The 17,500-nt window shown below is 44.8% G+C and overlaps 1 protein-coding gene across 14 annotated transcripts in view; it reads right to left on the bottom strand.

The window, feature by feature from the left end:
* The window catches only part of LOC135097970 (serine/threonine-protein phosphatase 6 regulatory ankyrin repeat subunit B-like), a 41,762-nt gene that overhangs the window by 2,009 nt on the left and 22,253 nt on the right, over nt 1-17,500 (bottom strand). For all 14 annotated transcript variants that reach the window (XM_064000126.1, XM_064000130.1, XM_064000135.1 and 11 more), the window contains 2 exons: nt 2,753-3,022; nt 1,084-1,491 (listed from right to left, as the gene is read on the bottom strand). In XM_064000126.1, the coding sequence (XP_063856196.1) occupies nt 1,084-1,491; nt 2,753-3,022 (678 nt within the window). The remainder of the gene's footprint in view (nt 1-1,083; nt 1,492-2,752; nt 3,023-17,500) is intronic.

Below are 17,500 nucleotides of genomic sequence, written 5' to 3'. Positions count from 1 at the left end.
TGTGCAACGTGAGAAAGATGCGACTTGAGAGAGAGAGAGAGAGAGAGAGAGAGAGAGAGAGAGAGAGAGAGAGAGAGAGAGAGAGAGAGAGAGAGAGAGAGAGAGAGAGAGAGAGAGAGAGAGAGAGAGAGAGAGAGAGAGAGAGAGAGAGTGAGTGAGTGAGTGAGTGAGTGAGTGAGTGAGTGAGTGAGTGAGTGAGTGAGTGAGTGAGTGAGTGAGTGAGTGAGTGAGTGAGTGAGTGAGTGAGTGAGTGAGTGAGTGAGTGAGTGAGTGAGTGAGTGAGTGAGTGAGTGAGTGAGTGAGTGAGTGAGTGAGTGAGTGAGTGAGTGAGTGAGTGAGTGAGTGAGTGAGTGAGTGAGTGAGTGAGTGAGTGAGTGAGTGAGTGAGTGAGTGAGTGAGTGAGTGAGTGAGTGAGTGAGTGAGTGAGTGAGTGAGTGTGTGTGTGTGTGTGTGTGTGTGGTGAAAAGATGTATGTCATTCACCAATGGTCGTCTGGTGGTGACCCAGGCAGCTGTTCCCCTATGGAAGAGCTCAAAGATCATAGTGACCTGTCTTTTGGCAGGACTGAGACCACTGACACACCACACATTGGGACAGCGAGGCCATAACCCCTCGAATTACATCCCGTACCTACTTGCTGCTGGGTGAACAGCGGCTACACATTAAGAATTTTACCCCCTTTACCTGGTCATGCCCGGGACTCGAACCCGGACTTTCTCAGTTGTGACCAGAGCTTGCTTACCACTGTACTATGCTGTATGTGTGTGTGTGTGTGTGTGTGTGTGTGTAGTACAATTATTTTATCAGTTAACATAATAATAGTAATAATAATAAAAATAATAATAATAATAGTTATAATAATAATAATAATATTAATATTAATATAATAATAATAATAGTGGTAATGGTGGTAACTATGTAGTAGTAGTAGTTGTTGTTGCTGTTGCTGTTGTTACTGGTGTATTACTATCATATTAGTCACCAGTCACACTTCATCTTGCCCACCTTCCTATCTGATCCGCGACCCTCACCACCACCCTACTCAGAGAGAGAGAGAGAGAGAACACAAACAGACAGCCTCACCTGCTCCAGCCTCTGTCGCTCCTCGTCACTCATCATGTGCACTGGAAGGCGACCGTGTGTGTCCGGCACGTAAGGGCAGCCCCCGAGGTCCCTGATCAGCGCCTCGGCCATGGTCTGGTGGCCGGCGTCCAGCGCTGCGTGCAGGGCACTGCCACCCGAGGCTTGGCTAAAGAAAGGCCACGCCCCTGCACTCTTCAGGAATGCGGCAGTCACGGGGCAGTTGGCAGCCGCAGCCTTTGCCAGGAGGTCGCTCAGAGTTGCGTGGTCAGTGCCCTCGCCCGATCGCCAGGCAGCCAGCCACGGAGTAGTTCCCTCGATGTCTTCCAGCAGTTTGCTGATGCCCTCGATAAGAACGCGGCTGACCTCTACCAGACGACGCTGCTCCACACGCAGCCGGCAGCAGTAGGCCTGCGAGAGAGCGAGGGTTGAGATATCAGGCACACGCCTTGCCTCTGAGTCTTGCGTGGAAGGAGGGTTGGTGTTCCCTACAGGACTAAACAACGTGTGTGTGTTTGTGTGTATCACCCAGCCTGGAGCCCAGTGACGTCAGTACTGTAACATTGCTTTTTATATATATATATATATATATATATATATATATATATATATATATATATATATATATATATATATATATATATATATATATATATATAATCAAGAGGTAACAATTGAATGAAATGTGACCATAAAGCCACCGGGTGCTGCCGCCTTGCTGCTGTCACCCTCCTCAAGATCTCCGAGCTGCACAGACAGAACATCAATGGTCAGAGTATCATTTATGTCCTACATTAAAAATTATTTCCATGGCAAGTTTTCAGAGAGGCAAAAATATTTAATTACGTGTTAACAAACAGCGGTGAGCGAGAACCACAGAGCTGGAGACCACTTAGACCCCAGCGACCAAAATGACACGTCATTTACAGCAGAGACCAAGACAGCAAATACAGCAATCCTGACAAACTTCCGCCAGCCCAGGAGAGAGAGAGAGAGAGAGAGAGAGAGAGAGAGAGAGAGAGAGAGAGAGAGAGAGAGAGAGAGAGAGAGAGAGAGAGAGAGAGAGATTGTTATTCTTACTTGCAATGGTTTCTCTCAGTAAGACAAACAGCCTGGCTGACAGATCACGGCAAGCGGCGAGGCATGAACGCACAAGTGTTATGGAGTGCTATGAAGTACAAAAATGCATGTACGAATGTAATCTTACCACAGACCAAAGAAGTGTTTTCTCCTATTATTCCTAAATGTTAGGTTTTACAACAGTGTCGTTAGAGTTCATTGAAGGTCGATGTTGATGAATTAGCAGACATTTAACTATTATGGGATCTACTTCTTTGCTTGTTCTAAAGACATTAAATGAACTCTAATGACATTGCTGTAAAACCCAATATTAATGGCGTCCTTTTATGGAGTGATGAGATTGAGTTGCATGTTCTGTAATGTTGGAAGACTTTGGTGTGCTGCAGGTCTGTCACACGCACCACTAACACCTCAAACTGAACTTGTTCCGACACAAAGTTTATCCTATATAACTAACAGACCTATAACTCTCCAAGCTTTTTACTTTCCACCCTGCAAAGGAGCCGCCGCTGAGACTCAGATCCAGTGACGATGTTCGTCCTCGCCTTTACAGTGTGGCAATGCTGCCAAACAGGCAAGGGAGGGTACTCACGCTGGTGAGGGAGGCCAGCACCCTGTGGGTCACATTGGGGCTCTGCCAAGCCTCCTGCAGCAGTGTAGCGGACAGGGAGGCGCCGCTCGCCAGCAGCAGGCTGACGGTGCGTGCACGGTCGGTGGTGACAGCAAGTCTGAGGGCGGAGCGGCCACCCAGGGACTCTATGGGGGCGCCTTTACACAGGAGACTGGACACCGCCTGCACGTCGTCCCCGAGACTGATTGTTAAGAGCAGTTCCTGGTACAAGCACTGGGGGGGTGCGGCGCTCTGTCGGAGAGAGAAGGGAAGCCAAGGTGTTGATGGTATTGCAGGGACAGGTATATGATATGATATGATATAATAATATAATATTGTAATGCTGTCACAGTTTTCAAAAAGTTTCGTTTCGTGACAACAGAAGTATTCACTGGTGGCTGTGGTGTTGCTTTAGTGTGTGTGTGTGTGTGTGTGTGTGTGTGTGTGTGTGTGTGTGTGTGTGTGTTGCAGCAAGGACTCGCACTGCAGGACGTGGGGAGAGGTGCGATTTGTTCACTCACGCAGGTGGGCATTCGATCACGAGGTTAGGTAACTGTTTTGTAGGCCCAGAAGTTGTTATGGCCGGTGTGTGTGTGTGTGTGTGTGTGTGTGTGTGGGAAGTGTCTCAGGCAGCAGCGTGTCGGTTGAGCACACAGCACCGGAGGGGGCGGGAAAGAGAGAATACAGACGCCGGGTCAGTACCACGCTCGCCTGTCTCCTCCGTCCTCTCCGTCTGTGTTGCCACGCCTGTGCCCTCTGCCTCCCTCCAGGATACAGCTGGTGCAGCCCGCACTGTGATGCCCCGGGCGTGCGTGTGCTGAGTATTCGCCGGAACAAGTGCGGTGTGAGTGTTCTGAGGCCTTGTGTGGTGGGTGGACTGTGGCGAGTGTGGCCGCGTTTGAGTGTGTGGTGGGTGGACTGTGGCGAGTGTGGCCGCGTTTGTGTGTGTGGTGGGTGGACTGTGGCGAGTGTGGCCGCGTTTGAGTGTGTGGTGGACTGTGGCGAGTGTGGCCGCGTTTGTGTGTGTGGTGGGTGGACTGTGGCGAGTGTGGCCGCGTTTGTGTGTGTGGTGGACTGTGGCGAGTGTGGCCGCGTTTGTGTGTGTGGTGGGTGGACTGTGGCGAGTGTGGCCGCGTTTGAGTGTGTGGTGGACTGTGTCGAGTGTGGCCGCGTTTGAGTGTTTTGTGGAGCGTGGCGGATGTGGCTGTCTCTTCCCTCCTGCTTTCCTTTTACAAGTGTGTTCTGTTTGAAATGAGGTGGTTTTGTTCGCGTGTTGTGTTGTGTGGACTGTGGCGGCTGTGGCTGCGTTTTGTGTTCTGTGGACTTGTGTGGCGGGTTGACTGCGGCGGGTGTGGCCGCGTCTCCATTCCTGCTTTCCATTTACAAGTGTGTGTTGTTTGAAATGAGGGCGCAGAAGAGGGGCACTGTTCTCTTGGCCTCCCTGTGCCAAGTGGTGTTCAGTGAGTCACGGCTCGCCTGCGCCCTGCACACTGCAGACCCAGAGTGAGCGCCGAGCGGGCTGGAAGTGCTCGCTGTGTGCTGCGCGTCACCGGCTTCTGGTGAGGCATGACTGATTGAGAGCCTGTCCGTGGCCTGGCATCGCACCGGCGTCAGAAGGCCGGCAAGTTGTGACTTGTATCATATAAAACAATTTCTCTCTCTCTCTCTCTCTCTCTCTCTCTCTCTCTCTCTCTCTCTCTCTCTCTCTCTCTCTCTCTCTCTCTCTCTCTCTCTCTCTCTCTCTCTCTCTCTCTCTCTCTGTCTCTCTCTCTGTCTCTCTCTCTCTCTCTCTCTCTCTCTCTCTCTCTCTCTCTCTCTCTCTCTCTCTCTCTCTCTCTCTCTCTCTCTCTCTCTCTCTCTCTCTCTCTCTCTCTCTCTCTCTCTCTCTCTCTCTCTCTCTCTCTCTCTCTCTCTCTCTCTCTCTCTCTCTCTCTCTCTCTCTCTCTCTCTCTCGAAACAAAAAGTAAAAACGCAAGACGTACGGGTACTTTCTAATGACAACCCAGTCACTAAATAGAGGTGGGTATAATGTGATGTACGTAAGTTGTCGCTTACACTTACAAGGGCAGCGTCTTGTAGCCTTTATCTCCCTTCACCCCCCATCTTTCTCTCGATCCAGAAGTTAATCCATAGACTCAAGGGAATGATGACCTCTCACCACCCTCCACCTGCGCTATGCGTGTGTGTGTGTGTGTGTGTGTGTGTGTGTGTGTGTGTGTGTGTGTGTGTGTGTGTGTTATACTGTAAAAATTGTTCTGAACGTTTAGATATGAATGAGAGAGAGAGAGAGAGAGAGAGAGAGAGAGAGAGAGAGAGAGAGAGAGAGAGAGAGAGAGGAGGGGGGTGCTTAGATGTAGGAGATAAGCAGGGAGGGGGTGACAGGCGAAATGTAGGAACAAGGATGGAGTGGGGATGGGAGGGGGGTGGACATGGAGTAGGGTTAGGAAAGGAGGCGTGGCTTAACTGACACGTCATAACTTCTGGGGAATGATATTTATCTGTTAAAATCCCTTGAATTGACACGTCGCTTTAGGTAAAAGTAAGGGTAGGAAGGCTGCTTCATCAAGTGTGGAGCCGGATGTACATTGTGTTGCGTAAGAGGTGGACTGATCGCTGACTAAAACAAACACGAAACAATGATGCAGATGCAAGCATCACAAACATTACTGCCACAGACAAAACATTTCAACCAATTCTGCAGATACGAACATCAGATCGCAGACTTAAAATCACAAACTGTTTACGTGCTCTGCTAATATGCTACAACAACCACTGGGGAATGCTACACCAGCAAAAAAAAAAAAAAAAAAAAATCGTGGAAGATTTTTGGTGACAGCCTTTTAGGTGAACAGATGGAGTGTCACTATCATATAACACACTGCAAAGATGATTTTCTCTATATTTTTTCTTTGTACCTAAGGTAGACGCAATGCACAGACATCCATCACGCAATATTTACATCCATGCAATAGCAAGCTTATTTTAATTGCTTTGTTTTTGTCCTTGGCCTGGTTCCCTTGTGCAGTACATAAAAAAAAAAAAATGACCACCGCAATATGAGATTCTGTTAAATCCATCTCCATTTTTCCTATAGAATATGCATAATAACTACTTGTTATTCATACAGTATGGTGGGCTAGGTCAGGTTAAACTGCGCGATATATTATTTGCAACGATGGATTAAGGGATGATGACAGCAGCTCCGAAATGACTTTAGGGGAGGCCACCACGGGCCTACGCAAAAAAGGCCAAAATAGTTAGGCATTCAAACATTCCAATTAAAAAGAGAAACAAAAGAAAAGGGAATGAGAGGAGCCATGTATGCCTCACCGCCCGGGGCTCAAGACACCTTTACTCCAACATTGTGTTTTTGCTCAATTTTTCAAGCTTTTGCGAGATTGTTATATGTTAATATTAACTTTGAAGCCACAAGAAACTATATCTTCCAGTAATTTGATTACCATTTGTTTGTGTAAGTCATAACTGTTAGTCAGAAAGTAAATAATGTAGCAGAGGAGTTTGTAACATACAAATGCATCAAGATTTATCACATCATTTATCACTTCTAATAGTTAAAAGTAAGAATTCACTGCACTTCTGCTGACACATATAGAGCTCTGCATTACTGTGATTTGATTTGTTTGCATGTGGACCTCACAGAACACGAACTGCAAGTGAAATTCTTGAAATAACTCGTCATATGATCTCCCACGTCTTTTGGCGCTAATGATGTAACACAGTTTTTTTTTATAATTTCATGTGATGCTTGGTCATGAAAATCTCTACACTTTACTGGTGAAATGATATCTCTCCATCATCACTCCTCCTGGTGCAGCCAAAGGCAGAATATATATATATATATATATATATATATATATATATATATATATATATATATATATATATATATATATATATATATATATATATATATATATATATATATATATATATATATATATATATATTTACGTAAGAGAGTCAGTGGCCAAGAGAAACAAAACCGGAAAAAAAAAAAAAAATCTCATTTAGGCGTCAGTCCCAAAAGAGACGTCAAGAGAATCATCAAAAATTGAAGGATAAGTGTCTTGAAACCTCCATCTTGAAAGAGTTTAAGTCAGAGGAAGGAGAAAATGCAGAAGCAGGGAGGGAGTTGAGTTTATCAGAGAAAGGTATGAATGATTGAGAATAGTTGTTAACTCTTGCATTAGAGAGGCCGCAGGAGGAGGGGAGGCATGCAGTTAGCAAGATCAGAAGAGCAGTTAGCGTGAAAATAGTAGTAGAAGATAGCAAGAGATGTAACACTGTGGCGATGAGAAAGAGGCTGAAGACAGTCAGTTAGAAGAGAGTTGATAAAACGAAAAGCTTTTGATTCCATCCTGTCAAAAATAGTGGTATGAATGGAACCCCTCCATGCATGTGAAGCATACTCCATATGTAGTGCTGAGAAATTAATTATGTATATTTCTACTTTTTTCCTAGGCTAGGGCCCATGTAGTGTGCGGGGGTGACCAGAATCTCAGTACCATGTGACTAACCCCTCCCCTTCCCCTCCTCTCCTCAGTGTCCTTTTGTCCTTGCTTTCCCCCCCCCCCCCCTCTCAGCGTCACTGTGTTGACCACTTCTATAACAAATTTACCCCGTGAATAAACGTAATTTCTCCTGCTTGGCCAGGTTATAGAGGCGAATTTTTCACCTAATCCCAGAGAATGGGGAGCCCTTAATACGATAAAATTAATTCTATAATGGTAAGGTCTTAAACCAGCTCAAACAAATCCCAGATAATTACGCCGCGCCAATGAGGTTGACGAATCTAAGGCCGCGTTCACACCAAGCGAGTCGCGTCGCGTCAAGTCAAGGCAAGTCATCATGCGTCATGAATCGCCACCCGAGTTTAACATTAATTTGTATGTATATTTGAAAAAACCGTTCACACCAAGCGAGTCGCGTCGCGTCAAGTCACGGCGCGTCGCGTCGCGTCGAGTCACAGATAGGGCTGGACCCATTTTCTACATCAGTCACAGCGAGTCCGTCGTTGCGGGAGCATGATGGAAGTGGAATTCCTGATAAATTTAGTTCGAGAACGCCCTCCCATATACATGAGCTGTCTTTATGTTATATTTATTTACTATTGCCCTACACAGAAGCCTAATGGAATGATTATTGTAATGTTCAATAAAATACTTCTTACCTTAAAAAAATGGTCATTCTTTCTTCAACTCCAACTGCACCCCTGTAGTTTGTGTTAATTTTCTTTATGGAAGATCCAGTCAACTCCACCAGCTTCTTAAAATTTTCATGTGTCATCCTAAAGTAGTTGTAGAATTTTTTCTGGATGGTTCACCAGGTCTGGGAATAGATGAGAGAAGTTTCCAAAATCTGGCCTCTTGATGTTCAGTTCATGGATCCATATTCGTTGTTTCTTCTTACGTCTGCGACGACGAAGCCACAACAAAGCAGCTACTTCAGCCAGGGAACATGCATCCATTCTCCATGAAATTACCCAGGTCACTGAGTGCTGACTTGACGCGGGCTGACGCAGTCGGTGTGAACGGAGATGAGTCAAAATGAATCGCATCAAATGACGCTCTTGACTTGACGCGACGCGACTCGTTTGGTGTGAATGCAGCCTAATAAGTCTTCTTTGCTTCGCTGCCTTGTCACCCCTGTTGCTACGCAAGCCGGGAAGAGATACCAGACTTTGACTAATTCCCCAATTGATTTCAAAAGTCCATTGAATTAAACTTCTTAAAGTAACAACTATAAAGTAAACAGTAACTTAATTATTCATATTTTTCATCCCTGAACTCACAACCTAGTCGCCCCCCCCCACTAAAAACAAAATTATAACTTAATAAATTTCCCCATTGGAAACCTTTATCCTTAGTTTCCCGCCGATTTCCTCACAAGCAAAGCCAGTCTCTCTCGGATTCTCCTCAGGTGAGCATGCAGTCTGATAGTCTCCCCCTCCATTCCTGTAATATTAAGTAAGTGTTTATTTAACAATAATTTTACTAAAGCAGTCTCTCTCGGATTCTCCTCAGACCCTCTTGGATTCCCCTCAGATATTCCTGTTGATAAACTATTTCTGAGTGGATAGATATTCGCATTTTTTTTCGTTCTTTTTTTGTTGGTTTTCTCCACGGGACTAGTGAAACCACCTGGTTCGAGATCACCGTGTGAGACTGTCCTCAGGTCTATACATACTTCTTGGGTATATATTTGTTATTTATTTATTTATTCTCTGGTCTCCCCCGCAATTCAGTAGTCGCGAAAATATCTCCATCGTAGTTTTTATGTAATTGAAGAATACGCTACCATTTAATTTGTATTTCTGAATTATGTAACTGAAGAGTACGCTACCATTCATTTTGTATTTCGGAATTATGTAACTGAAGAGTACGCTACCATTTATTTTTATATTTCTGAATTCCTTTCTTATTATTATTATTTCGGATTATTCCATTATTTATTAAAAATCATAAAAGTGTCAGTGTTTGTATTTTTTTTAATCCAGTGATAGGATTAGTAATTATCGTCTGCCACAAGGGAACATCACACCCCTTAGAGGGCACTAAACTGGTGAGCAGCGGTGGCATTTATTTCGCGACTGACCGAAAGAGGTGGAGACTGGAAATAAGTGTAAATGTTGAAGGTGGCACTTGTAGGGCATAGCCAGATTCCCCGGCATCTAGAGGTAACAAATGTGCAAATTAGGATATTCAGAGCCCCTGGAGCAAAGGCTAGGACTTTCTTTGAGGATGATCGGTTAAATCGAGTACTCGAGTGGCAACATGACTTGACCATCTTGTGGATAGGCAGCAACGACATAGAAACATCTACCAATCCCGCTAGGATTTTCTCCGATGTTAAGAACATCATCAAAGAAATCACTGCCAAATGCCAATCACTAGTGCATGTCTGCCAAATTGAACCCAGGACCAACCCTAGGGGAATATCAGTGGAGAAATATAAGAAATTCCAAGTAGGAATCAATAATAGAGTAAAGAGAGCCCTGAAGACCCCAAACATTCATTTTAATAATATTCAATTTGTACAAGAACTGAGCGAGGATGGTGTTCACTGGGATGAGAGAGGCCAAGCTCAAGTAATCAGTAAGATCAAAAGAGTTATTGAAGGTCACAGTAGCAATAGAGAGGCAGTGGAGTAGAACACATTGTCCTGGAAGAAGAAAACCTGAGCGCATACTGTGTATCGCAGGTTACCTAACAATCACCCTGAGAGATTGTGTTCTACACCCAGTACGTTAAACTTCAATGTGAGCAAAGATGACTGATAATGTTCGCCTCCCAAGGGGTGGATTAGACCCGTGGCAGGACTTAATGGATCATAACACCAGAGAGAGCCTGGGAGCAGTTAAACATGAAAGTAAAGGGAAAGACTTGAACACTTTAGAACAGGAAGTAGAGGAACTAAAGCAAATCTTAAATCAACAAAATCAGGTAATTGGGCGCTTGGCTAACATCCCTAATTTACACAGAGCACCTAGCACTCCCACCAAACCCCGAGATATCCCAATTCTTGAACTCCACCACCTACAAGGTCTTGACTCAACTACCCAATTGCAAATTTTCATTGAACTGGTGGAGCAAAGTAGCAATGAGGACACCCGCAAAGTGCAAATTGCAAAGAGTAGGGTCAGCAGCGAGCTCGCGGCTCTCATACATAACCATCAAACCTTACATCATTGTCACACCTGAAATAGTATTAAACAATTGCTTCTATCACAATTCTCCCAAGAGGTTAACTTTGACAGGGCGTGGAGAGACATAGACGCACAGACATATGATTGGGTAGAATCTCCCCAAGCATTTGCCAACAAATTCACTTGCAAATATGCCACTCTAGAGACGAGTTTTCCAGGAGAGAAACTCCCTAAATGTAAGAAAATTATCAAAAGAAAGTTGTGGCAGGGCTTAACCCAAGAAGCAAAGGCTAGACTAGAAGATTTCCTGGATGAGGATTATCCTCTTAATAAATTTATTGACAGGGTAGAACATGAGCGCCAACTGCTCGAGGCTGCCCATACTTCCCCCATTGCTAGAATTAAACCTGAACTGGAAAAATCTAATTCAAAACTCATTGGTAGCCCTGACCCAATAACTCAAAATCCCCCAGACCTAACAAATGCAACATCCAAGGAATCAAAGGAAATTTGGGAACTTAAGCAGCAGATTAAAAGTCTCACTGATCAAGTAGGAAGGTTGAGAACCTCCCCCTCTCCAACACAACAAACTAAATATTGCTCACACTGTCGAACTCATAGTCACACGCTGAGGGAGTGCTGGAGAAAACCTGCCCGTGGATCATGTTTTGACTGTAGACAGCATGGATGCTGGAGAGGAAATAAAAACTGCCCCGGAAAACCAAATCAGAATATATGACTCACCCAGGGATTCACATCCCCCGCTATCAATCTCATAGTTAACAAGAAAATTCTTAAAGCTGTCATTGACACTGGTAGCGGCTATACTTTAATCACAGAGGCTGCGGTAGAGAAATTAGAAGGAACTATATCACAAAGGCGAGCAGTACCTATACTACAAGGGGTAAATGGTTCACCCTTACGAATCTTGGGGATGACCTTACTAGAGATAGGAGTAGGTGAAGAGACTATACACAAACAATGGTGCCCTGTAGTCCCGAATAGCTACCTTGACGCTGACGTCTTACTCGGGACAGACATACTTTCACAAGCTCCTTTTCAATGGAATGGTAAGACAAATACAGTAAAGTGGGGTAAAACCACATACCTTGTTAATCATATCAAAAGGCAGAAAGGCAAGGTGGAACGAGTTCACGAGGTACCTATTCTTCCTACCACTCCCAGTCAAACAGAACACATCCGTCTAACTCATACCATCAAACTCGATCCCTACCGAGCTCAGTTTCTTCCTATCTCGGTGAAAGAAAACCCAGGAGAAACTTTGTTAATCCAGCCTCAGCCATGTTTAACGCCTAATCATCACCCCTTGATTGTGACAGTAGATGAGAATAAAAAGGTCCCCCTCCCATTTATTAATGATACTAAGGGCCGGAAAACAATCAAACCAGGAACCCTATTAGGCACTTTTGAAAACATCTCCTCCCCGACGATCAAAGTCATCCACCAAAAGCAAACCACTCCTTCCCTAGAAATCCACAATGATCTGTTGCCACACAATGACCAAACAAGGTGTCAGGAGTCAAAGAGTAGGCCACAAAGACTCGAGGAGTTGATAAGACAACAGAAATGGAGTAACCTTACTAGAGAGCAGAAAACAATCTTAAAAAATATCATTCTCAATCACCATGATTTATTCATAGTAGACAAAAACGAACTTGGATTAATGAAAGGGCCTCCTGCTAAAATTAATATCTCTAATCCAGAGCCTAGTCGTGGTCCTAGGTACCGATACCCCGAGGAAGCAAAAACCCTGATATCAGACATGTTAACAGATATGGAGAACAGAGATATCATTGAAAAATCTACATCTGCATGGCTCTCTCCTATAGTATTAGTCAATAAACCGGATGGAAGTAAAAGAATGTGCCTTGACTACCGACATGTCAACAAACACCTAACTACTGACATTTACCCGCTTCCCCGCCTAGAAGAATTAGTTGAACAAGCAGCTGGCCATCAGTTCTATGCCACGCTAGATATGAGGGAGGCTTATTTTCAAATTCTATTGGAGGAAGGTAGCAGAGACCTCACAGCCTTCAGTGATGGGGTGACTCTCTATAGGTTTAAGAGGCTACCTTTTGGATTAAGCTGTTCTCCAGCTATCTTTACTAGACATATGGCCTCATTGTTAGCTCCTCTCGTGAAGAAGGGTTGGATGAAAAATTACTTAGACGACCTAATCATTTGGGCTTCAGACTTCACCACACTCAGCGAAAGACTCAGTGAAACTTTCGCTTTACTTAAAGAAAACGGAGTCAAGCTTAACTTATCTAAATGCGAAATGGCAAAGACTGAAGTTTTTTTTTTTTTTTTTTTTTTTTTTTTTTTTTTTTTTTTTTTTTTTTATGTAGGAAGGATACTGGCCAAGGGCAACAAAAATCTAATAAAAAAAATGCCCACTGAAATGCCAGTCCCTAAAAGGGTCAAAGCAGTGGTCAAAAATTGGTGGATAAGTGTCTTGAAACCTCCCTCTTGAAGGAATTCAAGTCATAGGAAGGTGGAAATACAGAAGCAGGCAAGGAGTTCCAGAGTTTACCAGAGAAAGGGATGAATGATTGAGAATACTGGTTAACTCTTGCGTTAGAGAGGTGGACAGAATAGGAGTGAGAGAAAGAAGAAAGTCTTGTGCAGCGAGGCCGCGGAAGGAGGGGAGGCATGCAGTTAGCAAGATCAGAAGAGCAGTTAGCATGAAAATAGCGGTAGAAGACAGCTAGAGATGCAACATTGCGGCGGTGAGAGAGAGGCTGAAGACAGTCAGTTAGAGGAGAGGAGTTGATGAGACGAAAAGCTTTTGATTCCACCCTGTCTAGAACAGCAGTATGAGTGGAACCCCCCCAGACATGTGAAGCATACTCCATACATGGACGGATAAGGCCCTTGTACAGAGTTAGCAGCTGCGGGGGTGAGAAAAACTGGCGGAGACGTCTCAGAACACCTAACTTCATGGAAGCTGTTTTAGCTAGAGATGAGATGTGAAGTTTCCAGTTCAGATTATAAGTAAAGGACAGACCGAGGATGTTCAGTGTAGAAGAGGGGGATAGTTGAGTGTCATTGAAGAAGAGGGGATAGTTGTCTGGAAGATTGTGTCGAGTTGATAGATGGAGGAATTGAGTTTTTGAGGCATTGAACAATACCAAGTTTGCTCTGCCCCAATCAGAAATTTTAGAAAGATCAGAAGTCAGGCGTTCTGTGGCTTCCCTGCGTGATATGTTTACCTCCTGAAGGGTTGGACGTCTATGAAAAGACGTGGAAAAGTGCAGGGTGGTATCATCAGCATAGGAGTGGATAGGACAAGAAGTTTGTTTTAGAAGATCATTAATGAATAATAAGAAGAGAGTGGGTGACAGGACAGAACCCTGAGGAACACCACTGTTAATAGATTTAGGAGAAGAACAGTGACCGTCTACCACAGCAGCAATAGAACGGTCAGAAAGGAAACTTGAGATGAAGTTACAGAGAGAAGGATAGAAACCGTAGGAGGGTAGTTTGGAAATCAAAGCTTTGTGCCAGACTCTATCAAAGGCTTTTGATATGTCCAAGGCAACAGCAAAAGTTTCACCAAAGTCTCTAAAAGAGGATGACCAAGACTCAGTAAGGAAAGCCAGAAGATCACCAGTCGAGCGGCCTTGACGGAACCCATACTGGCGATCAGATAGAAGGTTGTGAAGTGATAGATGTTTAAGAATCTTCCTGTTGAGGATAGATTCAAAAACTTTAGATAAGCAGGAAATTAAAGCAATAGGACGGTAGTTTGAGGGATTAGAGCGGTCACCCTTTTTAGGAACAGGTTGAATGTAGGCAAACTTCCAGCAAGAAGGAAAGGTAGATGTTGACAGACAGAGCTGAAAGAGTTTGACTAGGCAAGGTGCAAGCACGGAGCACGGAGCACGGAGGTGCAAGTTACGTTTCTTGGTCATAAAATTTCACAAGAAGGTAGTCAACCCGACCCAAAGAATGTAGAGGCAGTATTGGAAATGAAACCGCCCACAAAGGTCAAGGAAGTGAGACGATTTTTAGGTATGGCAGGATTTTATAGGAAACACATCAGTAATTTCGCTCAAATAGCCACTCCACTTACCAACCTAACGAAAAAAGATCAACCTTTCCTTTGGACAGACAAGTGTCAGGAGGCATTCGATACCTTAAAAAGATCTCTTGCCCAGGCCCCTATACTAGCGAGAGCGCAAAGTAACCAGCCGTTCATTTTAACAACTGATGCCAGTAATACCCACGTAGGAGGCGTCTTAAGTCAAACTCAGGAGGATGGGTCCGTCAGACCTTTGGGCTATTTTTCAAAAAAATTAAACTCCACTGAGAATAGGTACTCAGCTACAGATAAAGAAGCCTTGGCAGTACTTCTCTCTTGTAGACACTTCCATCATTATTTGTGGGGAACTAGCTTCACTATATTCACAGATCATCAGCCCCTTACTAGTATATTCAAAAGAAAGACCAAATCTGCCAGGATGAACCGCTGGATACTAGAGATGAGAGAATACCAATACAACATCCAATATGTGAAGGGAAAGTATAACTACGTGGCCGATCAGCTCTCTCGCCCAGTGAGGATCATTCAGCGATGTCCTACTCCAAACTATTTAGGCCTGACTTTAGAACAAATCAAGATTCAACAAAGGGAAGAAATTAAGTGGAGAGACATGATAGAGTATCTGGAAGGAGGGTCTATACCTACCAAAAAGTATCATAAGAGTATATTGCACCAGTTCACTATAATTGATGAGTTGCTGTACTACGCTAAGGAAAACATTGATGGCAGCATTCATTATTCATTGGTAGTTCCTCAGGTTCTGATTCCTAAAGCTTTAGAACATGCACATGAGCTTTCTGGCCACCTGGGTCAGAAAAAGACAATTAAAAAGGCCGAAGAATTGTTTTACTGGTGTAATCTCAAGTTTGACGTAACCCAGTACGTAAAGAATTGCCTTACCTGTCAAAGATTTAAAACCTCTCCAGGGTTACAGCAGCCTTATCAGGAATTACCTTCAGTAGAGAAGCCCTTAGATAGGATAGGTATAGACCTGACGGATATGATTGCAGGCAGTGGTGGCTACCGATATGTGTTGACTATCGTAGATCACTTTAGCCGATTTGTGAAGTTCTATCCACTCAAAAACAAACTATCAGAGGGAATTGTAGAGGCGCTGCAGCAGTACATTACCGACTTCGGGACTCCTCACTCCATCGTCCTGGACAACGGGGGCGAGTTCACCTCCCAGATCTTCCAACAATTCTGCCAGCAACACCTCATCACCCTCTGTTACACCACTCCCTACCACCCGCAAGGGAACGCCATCACCGAACGACTCCATCGCACGCTCAAATCCATCTTGGCTTCCATGTGCCGAGGTTACCCGCTACAGTGGCCTCGCCTACTCCCTGTGTGTCAGGCCACTATGAATGCCGCCGTCCATACCAGTATCGCCCAACAACCTTTCTTCGCGTTTTTCTCCCGGCATGCGCCCCGAGTGGTGGGTGCCAGGCTACCCGCAGTTGATGGTGACGAGCAAGACGTGGATGTGGTCCGCCGGCTGATCCGGGAAACACGAGAAAATGACTCGGAAATACCGTAATGCGGCCAACAGGAAACGCAAGGAGCAGAAGGTAGACATTGGGGCGTTGGTGTGGGTGAAGCGAGAAACTACAGAGTCAGGAGTGTGTAAGAAACTGTGTGTTCGTTGGGACGGCCCATATAAGGTGGTGGAAGTTTTAAGAGGAGGCGGTGGTTATGTGGTGAAAGACCCTTTCTCGGGAAAGATGGTGCAAAGAGCGGCAGAAAAGATCAAACAGTTTCACAGTGAGGAAGAGTACGTAGTTGCAGCTCAAGACACAGTGTTCCAACCTGATATAGAAACTGAAGTGTTACCGCCTAGAGTGCGTAACCGTCCCAGACGCTATATTGAGGAATGTTAATGTCGCTGGAAAGACGGTATAGAAAAGAACAGAGTGCTTGGGGTAAATAGAGTCCCCCCCCTTACTTTTGCATGGTCTGGCTGGACTGGTTGTAATGAATCGTGGTATGACGGGTATGGGTACTATGTGAGAGGTGATGTAAGAATTTGAGAAGGAATAAGGAACCACTTTAATTCGCAGACTACTACTGCACTCGACAATCCGTTCGGGCCATTCTGTGGTGGATTACTTCAGGACGTGGCGAGCGCTTCGCGTAATCATCTATAGTATCTCGTGGTATGAGTGAATGTGTGGATGAGTAAATGACTGTCCGAGTGGAAGGAACCGAGTACTGGGGTGGCCGAATCTCGTTTCAGAGAGTGACGGAGTGACTTAAGGTTAAGTCCTCACACCACAGGAGGTCAAGAGGCTGGTTGGGGTGGAATTTCTTTTCTTTTTCCTTGAGATGAGAGAAAGAGCCGAGTTATGTCTCCAAGGGACATTGTGGTGATATGGCCCACAAGCCATTGTATGGGAGAGAATGTCAGAGTTATTTCCCGACAGAGATCACGTGCAGTTCGTCAGCCTGGCTTGGTTATGTGGTGGTGAGGGGAGTTTCTAATTACTCGGATGTGAAGGTGTTATTTTATTTTTTTTTGGTAAGGAGAAAAGAGAGAGGTGAAAAATTCTAGAACGGATGAAAGGCTCGTGTAGTGCTGAGAAATTAATTATGTATATTTCTACTTTTTTCCTAGGCTAGGGCCCATGTAGTGTGCGGGGGTGACCAGAATCTCAGTACCATGTGACTAACCCCTCCCCTTCCCCTCCTCTCCTCAGTGTCCTTTTGTCCTTGCTTTCCCCCCCCCCCCCTCTCAGCGTCACTGTGTTGACCACTTCTATAACAAATTTACCCCGTGAATAAACGTAATTTCTCCTGCTTGGCCAGGTTATAGAGGCGAATTTTTCACCTAATCCCAGAGAATGGGGAGCCCTTAATACGATAAAATTAATTCTATAATGGTAAGGTCTTAAACCAGCTCAAACAAATCCCAGATAATTACGCCGCGCCAATGAGGTTGACGAATCTGATAAGTCTTCTTTGCTTCGCTGCCTTGTCACCCCTGTTGCTACGC

Source organism: Scylla paramamosain, unplaced genomic scaffold, assembly GCF_035594125.1.
Source record: "Scylla paramamosain isolate STU-SP2022 unplaced genomic scaffold, ASM3559412v1 Contig38, whole genome shotgun sequence".
Lineage (NCBI taxonomy): Eukaryota > Metazoa > Arthropoda > Malacostraca > Decapoda > Portunidae > Scylla > Scylla paramamosain.
The sequence above is the reverse complement of the archived record's forward strand: the minus strand, read 5'-3'. Positions and strand labels throughout refer to the sequence as shown.